Source organism: Gobio gobio (assembly GCF_949357685.1).
Source record: "Gobio gobio genome assembly, chromosome: 6".
Classification (NCBI taxonomy): Eukaryota; Metazoa; Chordata; class Actinopteri; order Cypriniformes; family Gobionidae; genus Gobio; species Gobio gobio.
Window position 1 is genome coordinate 42,358,852 of NC_137102.1, and position 15,207 is coordinate 42,374,058.

Consider the following 15,207-nt stretch of genomic DNA (forward strand, 5'->3'; position numbering starts at 1 on the left):
ATGTCCATGTCCATGTCCATGTCCATGTCCATGTCCATGTCCATGTCCAGGCTAAGGCTATAGTGTTCCTGCTCATGTTTAAGATATAATAAACACTGCATTTGGGTTCAACTAAGACTTGCCTCCAGTGGGTCACTGAAACGTTACAATAGCCATGGGGGTGGAGCTGTTAGTCCTTCTCATCAGGAGTCTATGAGCTGATAAACCAGTTCACCAAGTTAATCAGATGTACCTTGAGTAAATGCACAGTAACAGATAAAAAATGCTTCTTAGTAAAAAAGAGAGAAATGAGAGACTGAAAACTAAGCAAAAAGGAAATTGAGTGGAAAAGACGAGTCACAGAAAGAAGATATTGAAGCAAACTTCCAGAACTTCAAACCGACAATCTATGACACACAATGGAGACAGGAGAGGACTCAGATCGTCATGAGAGTGAGTTTTCTTAATGTCGTACAATTAAGTTTGAAACAAACTTTGTATAATTAATATACTTATAACATACTTTGTTGATCTGACAAAAAAGTCTTCAAAATATCAATTACTGTACTTTGAACAGAAATATACATAACGTCACTAGTACATTGCTGTTCAAAGGCTGAAAAAACAAAACAAAAAACATCCTTTTAACCAGACACGACTGGAAAATGATCAGCAAAAAAATTTCATGTCACTTATTTCATCTGGACTTAAGTAAAACATAACCAAAGGAAATGTTTAAATATTTGATGTAGTTTGGATATGAGTTGTAACTCAGTTCACGTTGCCTGTTTATAGGGTATAAAAAAAGGATCATCCACAGTATTGACAATGAATGGTGTTAAGGTAAACTGGGCTCCCTGTACTGGTCATTGCATTATTGTGAATTCTGGGGTGACAAGTGAGGTCCTCCAGGCCTCTGGGCCCACTGTACACAGTCCCCCTTTTCAATCTATGTATTTTGAGTTAAATTTTTTTTTTGCAAAACTGATGTTATTTTTTGTTGACAACATCTTTGCATTTTTAACTACTTGCAGATCATATAGTATAGTGTATAGTGGGCCCAGAGGCCTGGAGGGCCTATAAGGGTCTTCCCTAGGGGCCCCGGTCCTGGAACGAGATTTCTACTGGCCCTCCCACCACCCACAACCGACCCCTTACTAGTCACACCGGAATTCACAATAATGCAGTGACCAGTACAGGGAGCAGTTTACCTTGAAACACCATTCATTGTCAATACTGTGGATGATCCTTTTTTTATATACCCTAAACAGACAACGTGAACTGGGAATTACAGACATTTAAAAATAAGAGCGCAACATATAACTTAATTTTCTTTTTCAACATCTTAAGACAATGTTCACAATTAATATTAGCAGTTGTTTTACAATTTTCTCTGAAAAAAAATAAGATTATTATATGAAGAGTTCCGATGCAAAAGCCTCTAAAAGCCACTTTGGTCAACAATGAAATAACGATACTGAATGAATGCTCTCCGCATGGTATACGTTCATAAAATACTTTCACTTCAAACCCACTAAATTCCAGCCTCAGCCTATTCAGAATTACCGGTACTTAGGTAGAAACATAGAAGCCTGACAAAAATGCTTATTTTAAAGAAAAACGTCAGACGGACTTGGAGGCTTTTATTTATCACAAAATCTGAATGTCCTGCACCAATGGCACCCATGTTAGGTTTAGGACAGGCTGACTAATTGATCACAGAAAACTTGAAACAAATCATGTGACCAGCATACTCAAGACAGACCAGGCTATGATAAATGATAAAAGGATTTAATGAAAAAAACTTTATGCCCAAAACAAGATACTAAAGAGTATGTAACTCGTGGTTTATGTTGCCTGTTTAGGGTTAAGGATTGCATATCAGATTTTATTCCCCAAGTACACATCAATATTGTAAGGGCAAAGCCTTTTACTTGACAGACATCTCATTTTGGCTCCAGTGAAAATAAAAACTATAAAGTTTCAAGTTTTAAAGCAACTACTTTACAATGTTCTTACTGAATGCTAAGATATGTTTCTATGTACAAGTTTTGATTTTCACACTGCAATGCTGGGAAACCTTGTCAAAAATATGTAGGGATGTCATCTGATAGCAAACTCACAACAACAATGCAAGGTAAACTACAGCATTAACTCTATGCATGTCTTAAGTGAAGTTATTAAACGTAATTTCGGGAGGAGTACGCCCATCTCCTTCCAATTAATGCCAAGGTATAAAACCAGCAGCTTACCTCTTCCCATTTTTAGTTCCTGCAGCATCCCTCCTCCTCCCCTGCTCCTCCTTTTGTACAATTTTGCCTGTTATAGGGGGGCAATCGGAGCTCGGGTATAATATCCTCTCCGAGCCCCTCTATAGCAGACAGCAAGCCAAATCTGTTTAGCACTTTCACTAAGATTATATGGGCACACAACTCGTGAAATGCTTTAAAAAGAAATACTACAAACCAGATGTACATATGCACAATACGGACTACCGGCACATCCGAGAACTTAACTGTCAATTTTGTCACCGCCTCTTTTTAGGGGAAAATAAACTAGACTTCCCATAGACTTCAATACTAAATGGTGGTACAAAACAACGTCCGTACATAGGCGACAGGCTTGAATAACTTAAAAAATCACTAAGATTAAACATGTCAAGTAATTATATGTCCAGCCTGCCTGCCATAGAGTGTGAAAAATACATCCACACACTTAATTTGGTCAATTTAAAAAACATGTCCCTTCATTCTCCCACCGTCAAATTGGTGCAACAACCCAACTCAGTGGCCAGAGGTGTCTTACCCAGACATTTACTCGTACCTCATCGAGTCACCAGTTAAGCCAGTGAATGATTTTACTTCGTTTTTGAATCATGAAGTACGGATGATGCTATCGGAAGCTAAGTCAGGCTTGTGTGGCTGGACAGAAAAGTGCACTCAGTACTCTAAATATAAATACATAATATAAAGATGTTTACTTTCAAAAACGAAGTAAAATCATTCACTTATTATTCACCAATTTGACGCTGGGAGAATGAAGGGACATGTTTTTAAATTGACCAAATTAAGTGTGTGGATATATCTTTCACGCTATTGGCAGGCAGGCTGGACATATAATTACTTGAAATGTTTAATCTTAGTGATTTTTTAAGACCAAGAACAGTTCACAAACCCTTATGACCACAACCACACCAAGGACCGTGACGTCGCCCGGCATGGCGCAGCCGGGGCCCCACCCTGGAGCCAGGCCCGGGGTTGGGACTCGTATGCGAGCGCCTGGTGGCCGGGCCTCCCCCCATGGGGTCCGGCCGGGCTCAGCCCGAAGGAGTGACGTGGGGCCGCCCTCCTGTGGGCTCACCACCTGCAGGAGGCAGCATAAGGGGCCGGTGCATTGTGAATCGGGCAGCAGTCGAGGGCAAGGCCCCCGACGACCCGATCTCTGGACACGGAATCTGGCTTTAGGGACGTGGAATGTCACCTCGTTGGCGGGGAAGGAGCCTGAGCTTGTGCGGGAGGTCGAGAGGTACCGACTAGAGATAGTCGGGCTCACCTCCACGCACAGCTTGGGCTCTGGAACCACACTTCTCGAGAGAGGCTGGGCTCTCTACCACTCTGGAGTTGCCCATGGTGAGAGGCGGAGGGCTGGAGTGGGTTTGCTTATAGCCCCCCAGCTCAGCCGCCATGTGTTGGAGTTCACCCCGGTGAACGAGAGGGTCGCTTCCCTGCGCCTTCGGGTCGGGGATAGGTCTCTCACTGTCGTTTGTGCCTACGGCCCAAATGGCAGTGCGGAGTACCCGGCCCTCTTGGAGTCTCTGGGAGGGGTGCTGGAAAGTGCTCCGACTGGAGACTCCGTCGTTCTACTGGGGGACTTCAACACCCACGTGGGCAGTGACAGTGACACCTGGAGGGGCGTGATTGAGAGGAACGGCCCCCCAGATCTGAACCCGAGCGGTGTTCTGTTATTGGATTTCTGTGCTAGCCACGGTTTGTCCATAACGAACACCATGTTCAAGCATAAGGGTGTCCATCAGTGCACGTGGCACCAGGACACCCTAGGCCGGAGGTCGATGATCGACTTTGTGGTCGTGTCATCAGACCTTCAGCCATATGTCTTGGACACTCGGGTGAAGAGAGGGGCGGAGCTGTCAACTGATCACCACCTGATGGTGAGTTGGATCCGATGGCGGGGGAGGAAGCTGGACAGACCCGGCAGACCCAAACGTACTGTGAGGGTCTGTTGGGAACGTTTGGCCGAGCCCCCTGTCAGAGAGATCTTCAACTCCCACCTCCGGCAGAACTTCGACCGGATCCCGAGGGAGTCTGGAGATATTGAGTCCGAGTGGACCATGTTCTCCACCTCCATTGTCGCTGCGGCTGCTCGGAGCTGTGGCCGTAAGGTCTCCGGTGCCTGTCGAGGCGGCAATCCCCGAACCCGGTGGTGGACACCGGAAGTAAGGGATGCCGTCAAGCTGAAGAAGGAGTCCTATCGGGCCTGGATGGCTTGTGGGACTCCGGAGGCAGCTGACCGGTACCGGCAGGCCAAGTGGACTGCAGCCCGGGTAGTCGTGGAGGCAAAAAATCGGGCCTGGGAGGAGTTTGGTGAGGCCATGGAGAAAGACTATCGGTCGGCCTCGAAGAGATTCTGGCAAACCGTTCGACGCCTCAGGAGGGGGAAGCAGTGCCCTACCAACACTGTTTACAGTGGAGATGGGCACCTGTTGAACTCAACTGGGGATATCGTCGGGCGGTGGAAGGAATACTTTGAGGATCTCCTCAATCCCACCGACATGTCTTCCATTGAGGAAGCAGTGGCTGGGGACTCAGAGGTGGACTCGTCCATCACCCGGGCTGAAGTAATCGAGGTGGTTAAGGCACCGGGGTTGGATGAGATCCGTCCTGAGTACCTCAAGTCTCTGGATGTTGTGGGGCTGTCTTGGCTGACACGCCTCTGCAACATCGCATGGCGGTCGGGAACAGTACCTCTGGACTGGCAGACCGGGGTGGTGGTCCCTCTTTTCAAGAAGGGGGACCGGAGAGTGTGTTCCAACTATAGGGGGATCACACTTCTCAGCCTCCCCGGGAAAGTCTATGCCAGGGTACTGGAGAGGAGAATTCGGCCGATAGTGGAACCTCGGATTCAGGAGGAACAGTGTGGTTTTCGTACCGGTCGTGGAACACTGGACCAGCTCTATACCCTTTCCGGGGTGCTGGGGGGTTCATGGGAGTTTGCCCAACCAGTCCACATGTGTTTTGTGGATTTGGAGAAGGCATTCGACTGTGTTCCCCGTGGCATTCTGTGGGGGGTGCTCTGGGAGTATGGGGTCGGCGGCCCCCTGCTTAGGGCTGTTCAGTCCATGTACAACCAGAGCAGGAGCTTGGTCCGCATTGCCGGCAGTAAGTCAGACTTGTTCCCGGTGCATGTTGGACTCCGGCAGGGCTGCCCTTTGTCACCGGTTCTGTTCATAATTTTTATGGACAGAATTTCTAGGCTCAGCCAAGGGCCGGAGAGTGTCCGGTTTGGGAACCACACGATTTCGTCACTGCTTTTTGCGGATGATGTTGTCATGTTGGCTTCCTCGAGCCAGGACCTTCAGCGTGCACTGGGACGGTTTGCAGCCGAGTGTGAAGCGGCTGGGATGAGAATCAGCACCTCCAAGTCCGAGGCCATGGTTCTCAGTCGGAAAAGGGTGGCTTGCCCGCTTCAGGTGGGTGGAGAGTTCCTGCCTCAAGTGGAGGAGTTCAGGTATCTTGGGGTCTTGTTCACGAGTGAGGGAAGAATGGAACGGGAGATTGACAGACGGATCGGTGCAGCTTCTGCAGTAATGCGGTCGATGTACCGGTCTGTCGTGGGAAAGAAGGAGCTGAGCTGCAAGGCAAAGCTCTCGATTTACCGGTCAATCTACGTTCCTACCCTCACCTATGGTCATGAGCTGTGGGTCATGACCGAAAGGACAAGATCCCGGATACAGGCGGCCGAAATGAGCTTTCTCCGTAGGGTGGCTGGGCGCTCCCTTAGAGATAGGGTGAGGAGCTCTGTCACTCGGGAGGAACTCGGAGTAGAGCCGCTCCTCCTCTACATCGAGAGGAGCCAGCTGATGTGGCTCGGGCATCTATTTCGGATGCCTCCTGGACGCCTTCCCAGGGAGGTGTTCCAGGCACGTCCCACCGGGAGGAGGCCCCGGGGAAGACCTAGGACACGCTGGAGGGACTATGTCTCCAGGCTGGCCTGGGAACGCCTCGGGGTTCCCCCGGAAGAGCTGGAGGAAGTGGCTAGAGAGAGGGAAGTCTGGGCGTCTCTGCTTAGACTGTTGCCCCCGCGACCCGGCCCCGGATAAGCGGAAGATGATGGATGGATGGATGGATGGATTTTTTAAGTTATTCACTCCTGCCTGCTGTGTACGGACATTGTTTTGTACCGCTATTTTGTATTCAAGTCTATGGGAAGTCTAGTTTATTTTCCCCCAAAAAAGGGGCGGTGACGAAATTGACAGTTAAGTTCCCGGATGTGCCGGTAGTCCGTATAAACAAATTTAACTAAACATTTGAAATATTATAATCAATCTGAATTAATTTTTGCTCTTAACTGCAAGTGATATTTAAAGATTCCTTAATTTTCTCTTGCAGATAGTCCAGCTCTTCCAGAGATAAAAGTAATCATAATGAGTAGTAAATTAGAATACAAATGCAGTGCTGCAAATACCATCCTTGGTCGGAAATACTGGGAAGTGGGCAAAGAAATAGTTGAGAGTGAGATGAAAAAGAGGACGAATCTGGACAGGTCTGTTACTTTGGTAATGACACCAGGATGGTGGAAGAGCATCAGTCAGGCAGAAAGTACAAAGATGATAAAGATGGAGATTGTGCACAGTTTAAAACTGTGTCCTGCTCCACATGCCTTCCTTCTAGTCATCAATCTACACAAACCATTCACAAACATGCACCTAAACAGTGTGCTGGAACACATGGAGATTCTGGGTGAGCAGATCTGGAATCACACCATCGTTCTGCTCATGTATAACAACAAAGAGCAGAGAGATGCAGATACAGAGCTGCTAATTGAGAGAGCAGGAAAAGAGCTGGATATTTTAATAAAGAAATGTGGGAATAGAGTTCAAGTCTTCAACTATACTGACAGCAAGGGGATAAATGTGGAAAAACTGTTTCATGAGATAGAGAACTTGGTAGCTGAGCATGAAGGACAGTGCTTTAAAATTGACAGCAAACTGTTTGAGCATATGGAGGAAAAGAGAAGAACTGTGAAGAAACGAGCAGAGGAGAGAGAGGTTGAAGTAAAAACAAAGATGCAAACTTTAAAAGAACGTCTAACAGGTATAGTGCATTTTTAGTAAAAAGTATTATATAAAGAGATGGAATTATGTAGGCAATATAATCCAAACTAAAAGCTAAGCTTGTTCATGAACTCTCTCTTTCGAGCAGAAAAAAGTTGTGATTTCCCAGAGTTAAGGATGGTCTTGATGGGTAGCAATATTGCTGGAAAGACCTCAGTGATGAACACCATCCTGAAAAATAAACCAGATGTCAGGAGGACTAAAGAGTGTGTGATGAGTGAGAAAGAGATCAACAAACGAAAAGTCATTTTAATTGACACACCTGGATGGTGGCCGTACGTGTCTGTAAAGGAGACTTCTGAGCCAGTTAAGAAGGAGATCATGTCGAGTGTCCAGTTTTGCTGGTTCTGCGGTCTGGTGTCGCCTTCACTGAGGCACATAGAAGGTCTGTCAAGGAGCACATGGAGCTCCTGGGTCGAAATGTCTGGAAATACTGTATAGTAGTGTTCAGCAGGGGCGACTGCATGGGGACCCCCAAAATTGAAGAGCACATTGAGAGTGAAGGAGAGGATCTGCAGTGGCTGATCAACAAATGTGGAAACAGGTATCATGTATTTAACAACATGGAGCAGGACGATGAGAACCAGGTCAGAGAGCTGATGGAGAAAGTGGAGATAATGGCTAGACTGAACACAGTGCTCCCAGTAGCTGTGGGTGAAGCACCGGAGAGGATAGATGACACTGAAGATGAGGCAGCTGGTATGTGGGAGACAGAACAAGTTGAGTGTAGAAGCTCCTCGTTGAATCGACCTTACAGTAAGTAGTATTAACATACTCTCCAAGTCAGATTATGTTATCATTGATTTGACAATGCATTATTGTATTGTATTTATTAAATAATTAGCTAAATAATCAAACATAAACCAGCTAGTAATTTCTACACATTTTTATGTTTAACCTAATTGTATAATTTCTCCTCATAGTGAACGAAGCAAATATTGAAAAGTGGATGAAAGATTTGAGTTGTGTATCAAATTACGGGACTATGATGGAGTTGTCAGAGATTGAGCAAATTGAACAGGAACAAAGGCAAAAGTCAAAGACACCAGTGGCTGCCAGACATAGTAAACAGTAAAAGTGCACCACATTAGCCCAAAAGAGATAAAGCGGCATTTTACATACATACATGTATATAGACATAATGTTACTTCCACCCTGTCATTTGGGCTTTGATAAAACTGTATTATCTATTGTTTTGTTAGTTACACACAGTTCTATACACATGTAAGCCAACAATAAATGAAAACAGAATATACTGAAAAATCTAAATAACAACAAACCAATATTGTATTTATTAAACAATTTCTTCACCTTAAGAATGTGTGATTTTACTGTGTAAAATGTCACTGAATTACTGTTTGGAGAAAAAAAATAAGCTTTTTTTTCACTCTTGAGGGTCCACACATTTTACAATGTTTATTACATTACAGTGTGATATTCAACACAAACTCAATTACACAAAATCCTCTTTTAATATTGCATAGAAATTTTAGTTAATTTAAATTGAATCAGTCAATAGTGAAAACATGATCTTTATTATGATTATGATCTATATCTTAATAAAAGCATGGCATTCCAGGGGCCCGTTTCAGTAAGGAGGTTCAACCAACTCTGAGTTTAAACCTGAACTCTGAGTTGACTTACTCTGAGATGGGAAACTTTGAGTTTTGGGTTTCAGAACAGCTGAATTGAGGTAGTTCAATCAACTCTGAGTAGACTGACTCGGAGTTGAGCACATGCACTCCAACTATGAAAAGCCACGATCAATGGAGCTCCGAAATTACGATTCACCATGGCAACAGCACCCAACAAAAAGATGTTTGCATACTTCCGGGTCAATTCACAAGTTTAATTCTTAATTATTTGAATTAAGTTTCATTTTCATGGTATCCAAAAGACAAACAAAGAATGTGGCAGCAGCTAAAAATTAAAGAAAAAAAAAAACAATTAAATCAGGAAAAGCTTTAAGCATAAAATGTTCATGGGTGTATGTTTAATGACTTTACAAACATTTGACATATTAAATACATATCATTCAGTGTCCAATGTGCAGCAGCTTTTCCCACATAGACCCTTTTCTCAGACTGTGATGACGTGTTTTAATGGTCATCAATATCGTAAATCCTGCAACGTTTTTTTGTATTTTTTTTTAATGTATGTACATTTATAACACTAATACTTTGTATTATATTACTTTTGCATCAAATTACAAAAATCAAGTTACCGCTGCTGTGAGAGTGTTTCTAATACAGCGTCTATGGGAGTGATAGTTAAAATTAACATCTTTCTCTCTTTTCACTTCCGTTATCAATCTCACTCTAATTTTTCCATCTTTTTGAAAGTTGTGAAATCACTATTGTGGAGTTTTTCTTTTGCTATTTGAGCAAATGGAGACACAAAAAAATATATTTAATGTATTCTCTCATTCACCGCTATAAGAGTTAACCCAACTATGACGACTTCAGCTTCGGAAACCCAGAAATGTGAAAAGGGTCTATGCTCTTTTCACATAATGAAATGTTCTCTGATCCCACCTGTTACATTTATTAATTATGGTAATGCCATTAAACATTTTACTTCTACTCAGGCCAGCCAAACACCAGCACCACTGACAGATGAAGAGGAGATGGAGGAAGAATATTAACACCCAACAGGAAAAATATTAAAGTATTTGTAGGAAATAAAGATGACTATAAAAATGTAAATAAATGTATTTAACAGCTGTGGTGGTGGTTATGCCATATATCTCGTACTACCATCTGGCAGCATCCTTCCATTCCATACAATAATCTGTTTTCAAAAAGTGTGATGATGGGAATATGAGTGTCATCAATGAGTCCAACCACTGGAAATCCTAAAGGAAATTCAAATTATTAGGATACTTCTAGAGGATTATCAAGTGAACGTCAGGATCCTGTATAAAAGGACATGCCATTTTTGTCATTTTGACAGTGTCCTCATGATGAAAATATGAGCAATGAATGTTCCTGCAAAGAATGCTTTTCTTACTTTGCATTTTTGTCAAGTGGCAGATAATTTAATTTGTTTTAAGTAAACGTTGCTTACTTTAGATTTAGATAAAATTTATAATTTTTTGATATTTATACTTGAAATACGACCAAAATACTCAGTAAGAAAAGAATTTGTGCAGTTTGAATGAATGAATAAAGTATTTAAACACTGCTGGTGCTTTAAAAAGGGGGAGGAGAACGAAAGAAACTCTGGGTTTATCAAAGAAAACCTGCTCCAGACCAGGTTAGGTTCACAGAGTAAGTTACCCTGGTAACTGACTCTGAGTATAAGTTGCCTCTCTTTTAGAAACGGGCTTGACTTACCCTGCTTTCTCGGGTTTGACATACCTCCCATTCTGAAACAGAAAACCCAGAGTTTCCCTTATTTCAGGGTTAACCTACTCAGAGTTTTCACTTAACCTCCTTTCTGAAACGGGCCCCTGGTGTTTGTCAGTCAGTCAGTCACATTTGGAAAAATTGATTTGTATAGACATAAGAATCAAGAATGCAAGGTCAACATTGTACACATCTTATAGGACATTAAATAAATAAATAAATAAATGGGTCCGAAAAAATTATCCTGATATTTGGTGCTGTAGATTTTTTTTTTTTTTTTTTTTGCTGGAAAAACAACAGCTTTGTTTTTCAGGGAATTGAGTTGACAACAGTGGATCCAAAGACTTTCAAGTGTGTACGAGGTTTCCCTGTGTTCATTTGAAGTTTCTGTGTCCATCCACATAGTGTATTCGAATTTTAATTGTCTATTTGTTTTGAATTGTAAAACAGGCTTGCTTTTTAAATTGTAATATGCTGATTTGCTGCTCAAGAAATCTTTCTGATTATTATCAGGGTTAAATTAAATTAATCTGATTATTATCAGGATAATTTTTTGATAAATAGAAAGTCCAAAAGAACAATTTATCTGAAATAGAAATCTTTTGTAACATTATAAATGTCTTTACTGTCACTTTTCATCAATTTAATGCATCCTTACTGAATAAAAGTATTAGGTTTTTTTTTCAACAACAACAAAAAAATCTTACTGACCCCAAACTTTTGAACGGTAGCATATAATGTTAAAAAAGCTTTCTATTTCAGATAAAAGCTGTTCTGAAAATAAATTTTACACAACTGTTTTCAACATAATAAATGATTCTTCAGCAGCAACTCAGCATTTTAGAATGATTTGGGAAGGATCATGTGACACTGAAGACTGGAGTAATGACTGCTGAAAATAGGCTGCACAAATGTTCAGAAATTCATTATTATTATTATTATGTTTTAAATTATGCTTTAGCCTATAGCTGTGTGTTTGTGGTATGTTCATTGCCAAACTCCAAAATTACTTTATTTTTAATTATTTGAAAATTGCCATTATTTTATATATTAAAAAGTTAATAATTGTGTTTTATTGACAAAATATTTCAATTTGCCCTATACTTCTTTGATTAGACCAGATAACATTTTAAGAATGTACCACTCACATTGTTGTTACAATGCGAAAACAAAACAAAACAAAACAAAACAAAACGTACACACCGTATTAATGAAGCAAGACCACATAATTGTAGCCTACTATGCAAGCAAAATTATTGTGGGGAAAATACTCAAACCCCAAGAGGATTTACACAAACTGAGAAAGACAAAAAGTGTTGACTCTGCCCGGGTTTAATGTTATTCATGGACTACAACTGTTGTCCAACTCATCAAGCACATAAATGCACAGCCTTGTGGTAGTTGTAGTCCTATTTTAGCAACTTGTTAGCAACGTAGCTACTCAGTGTTACTGTAGTGTAAACTGAACAGATGCACTCTCTCATAGTAACTCTAAAGCAATAGTAACAACTCCAACATTGTTGCTAACACATGTGAAATGCAAAGGGAACAACACGGGGACATATTTACACCATTTTCATTTAAATTACTTTTTTTTCTTGTAGCCTAAGAATTATTAGATATAAGATGATTTTCTAAAAAAAAAAAAAATCGAAGTAGCCAATATTAAAAAGAAAACTGTGTGTCACAGACTTGAAGCAAATGTAAAGGCCTCGCACTTTAGGCAGTTTAAACAAAGATGATTCGTAATGGCTCGTTAATTACTCTGCAGAGACAGTGTCCGGATTGGACCGACAGACTCACAGACAGACATCCGTCGATGCTGCAGCGCTAGTGTGCTCAACAAAGGCTCAGGCCAGGGAGAGGGCCATTTTACCAAATACAAAGGAAGCAGAGCAGCGAGGGAGGGGAGGACTATGGGAATGACAGAAATAGCGAAATATCACTTTACGAAATCGCAATGTGCCATCAAACCAAACACTGAACAATGGGTGAGAAGTGACCAGACACGACTACAACAGAATATACAGTGTATTAACGACAGTAGAGCAAATAAATAATTTAGATGTCGAACTGCCTGCTGTCAAAGCCGACTGCGCATCACGGTGGCAAAATGCCGGAACAGCAATGATGATCTTACGACCCAGACACTGTACGACGTAATCTATCCTAATTTTACAAACAGCTGAGAAAGATTATCGTCTGCTGGTAAGTGTTTATACCATTTACAATCCGTACACTCCAAATGGCAGTTACGTCAAAGTATTTCATGTAGTCATAAGAAATATGAATCATAATTGGTTATGATCATAGAGCGCGCGCCGGAGGATGCAACAGGTCGCGCGTACAGTAGAGCTGTAGTTCGCGCGTGCATTTGGCTGACGTAATTATGACATTTGTACAATAATTTTACGAGGTGTATTGTAGCATAAATTGAAATGCTAGCTAAACACTTTATTGTGTTTTGGCATTAACATCATTTTAAAAATAAAGTCTTGAGTTTTGATGCAATTATATAAATGTCACATGTAAGGAATTTGAGCTTAAACAAATGCTGCGAAAGCCAAATGATAAAAAAAAAAGAAGGGGAAAAAAAACATGCACATGAATCATAGTGTTTAGTAGGAGTACAAGGATGTATTACAGTTTTCTAAAATAAAATATTTATGATTTATGCTACTGAAATGAACGCACCTAAAAACATGACACATTATATGGTATATTATAGACAATCAAAATTAAGATATGTTTTCAAAATCTGTTATTTGGCCTAATACAGTGATGCTGTTGACGTGCCATTGCAGGTCTTTTTAGTTCTAATGAACTTAATGCAGGCCTGTTGAATGCATTACTCTAAGGAGCTAAAGTTTAGTCGTGTTTGAGATTAATTTAAAAAGGCAATCACATAACTGAGAATATGACATTATAAAACAATATAACACTATATTATAACTATGAATACATTGGTCCCCTGCCAGATTTTTGCCAACAAGCTACAAGATATTAAAAATGTCATTCAGTGTTTACATTATACTGTATCTCGGCCTTACATGCTCCTACCTGGTGTCTAATTATTAAATACTCAATACTGAGACTTAAAAAAAGGTTTAGGGGAACGCCTTAAAACTTGGGGGTGTAAGGAAAGGAGGGGTATATGCATGAGTAGGTGGTGTTCTGCGTTATTTGAATGCAAATGCAGAGAGAACAAGCCGAGACTGTGTTTGAGAGAGAAACAGGGAAAAGGAGGTGGAGAGTTGTCTTTGGATTTTAGTTAGACACTGAATAGATTTAGTTTGCCAAGTGCTTAGTTCACTTTTGAGACGTTGCTTGCTCATGTATGCACTTGGCATTTGGCCTTGTAGCTCTCTATATAAATGAAACATGGATTTTTGATTGTTTCTCAGAACTGATGCCGTGAGATTTACTGTAATTTAGTTTAAAGAGAAAGATTTTCAGTCTGATTCAACCCATGGGCCATTTAGCCATTGACTTTCCCCTGCATCATGTCACGCCGGAAACAGAAAAGACCTCAGCACTTTTTCAGCCCCATCCACAACACTTCGTGGCTACTTCAACATGGTGAGAAATGTTTTACTGTTTAGTAAGAGAGCTCCATTGTTTCTGCCAGCGAGCCATCTTGAAAATGCCTTTCGAGATATTTGCTGTGACATTAACGGATTCATTCGCTTACAATAGCTGGTCTAGTTTGAAGAAAAAACTAAAATGAAGCAAAGTAAAAAATAAAAGGAAATTCAGAAAGATTCACATATAAATACATCCCAGCAGCTTCTGTTGAATATCCAATTAGTACTTTTCATTTTTTTTTCTGACCCAAGCTAAGAATTTAGACCACCCACGATATTGTATGCATAGCTAGTGAGAATGATTTAAAGAAAAAGAAGACCAAATAGCAAAGCGAACCTAAAGGGAACAGAGATGAGTAATATGCTGAACCGAATTTTGAAAAGGGGATTAGAAAAAGGCTGTGGAAAAAGGTGAACAACATTTGAAAAAGAAGGAGCCACTTGAGCGGGAATGGCATGAGACTTAATTGTCTCTGTGAGGCTTTGTGGTCGTGCAGTCAGGCATTAACTGCCAGGAAGTACGTGCATAAGAGTGTGTTGATCTGTGACTTAAATTTTTAGAGTTCTTTAAGTATAGGAAACTCTTTATGCATGAGTGTATATGTATTGCTAATTAATTTTGTATTATCTTGTCCTCTGTGAATTCACATTGGTTTCTGGATATTGCTCTAATGCTAAAGGTCACTTATTTTAAGCAGTCTAGCTGTTTTTAGTGGTTGACAATTGCACCAAGGCTCACTGACCTTTCAGGCTTTGCTGGGTTAGGAGAGAAGATGTGTTTAAATATATGGGATGTAATGGCATATATTTACTTACACAATCTTAGAGGCTGGGTAGGTGGGTCAGTAAAGTGTTTTGGGAATTTTGTGGCGAGGTTCATTGTCCATGTTCATTGTTGCTGTGGAAACAAAGTTGGCTGTTAGCGGTGCTAAAAGCATTGTAAGCT

The 15,207-nt window shown here is 41.2% G+C and overlaps 1 protein-coding gene across 2 annotated transcripts; it reads left to right on the forward strand.

The window, feature by feature from the left end:
- The first annotated feature begins 224 nt into the window (after positions 1–224).
- On the forward strand, positions 225–8,644 carry LOC307127518 (GTPase IMAP family member 9-like). Of its 2 annotated transcripts, XR_013816651.1 has the most exons (4): positions 225–432; positions 6,606–7,310; positions 7,419–8,086; positions 8,254–8,644. XR_013816651.1 is itself a non-coding variant. In XM_079818782.1 (3 exons), the coding sequence occupies exons 1-3, from the start codon at positions 399–401 to the stop codon at positions 7,769–7,771; spliced, it is 1,092 nt and encodes a 363-aa protein (XP_079674908.1). In that variant the 5' UTR covers positions 225–398; the 3' UTR covers positions 7,772–8,644. The 2 variants fall into 2 exon arrangements, 1 of the variants encoding a protein (XP_079674908.1); XM_079818782.1 differs by having other exon boundaries at positions 7,419–8,644.
- The last annotated feature ends 6,563 nt before the right edge of the window (positions 8,645–15,207 follow it).

Coding starts and splice junctions, on each gene's coding strand:
- LOC307127518 (XM_079818782.1), top strand. CDS start 399: ATGGAGACAGGAGAGGACTCAGATCGTCATGAGA. Junction 433..6,605: donor GGACTCAGATCGTCATGAGA/GTGAGTTTTCTT, acceptor TTTCTCTTGCAG/ATAGTCCAGCTCTTCCAGAG. Junction 7,311..7,418: donor TTTAAAAGAACGTCTAACAG/GTATAGTGCATT, acceptor TCTTTCGAGCAG/AAAAAAGTTGTGATTTCCCA.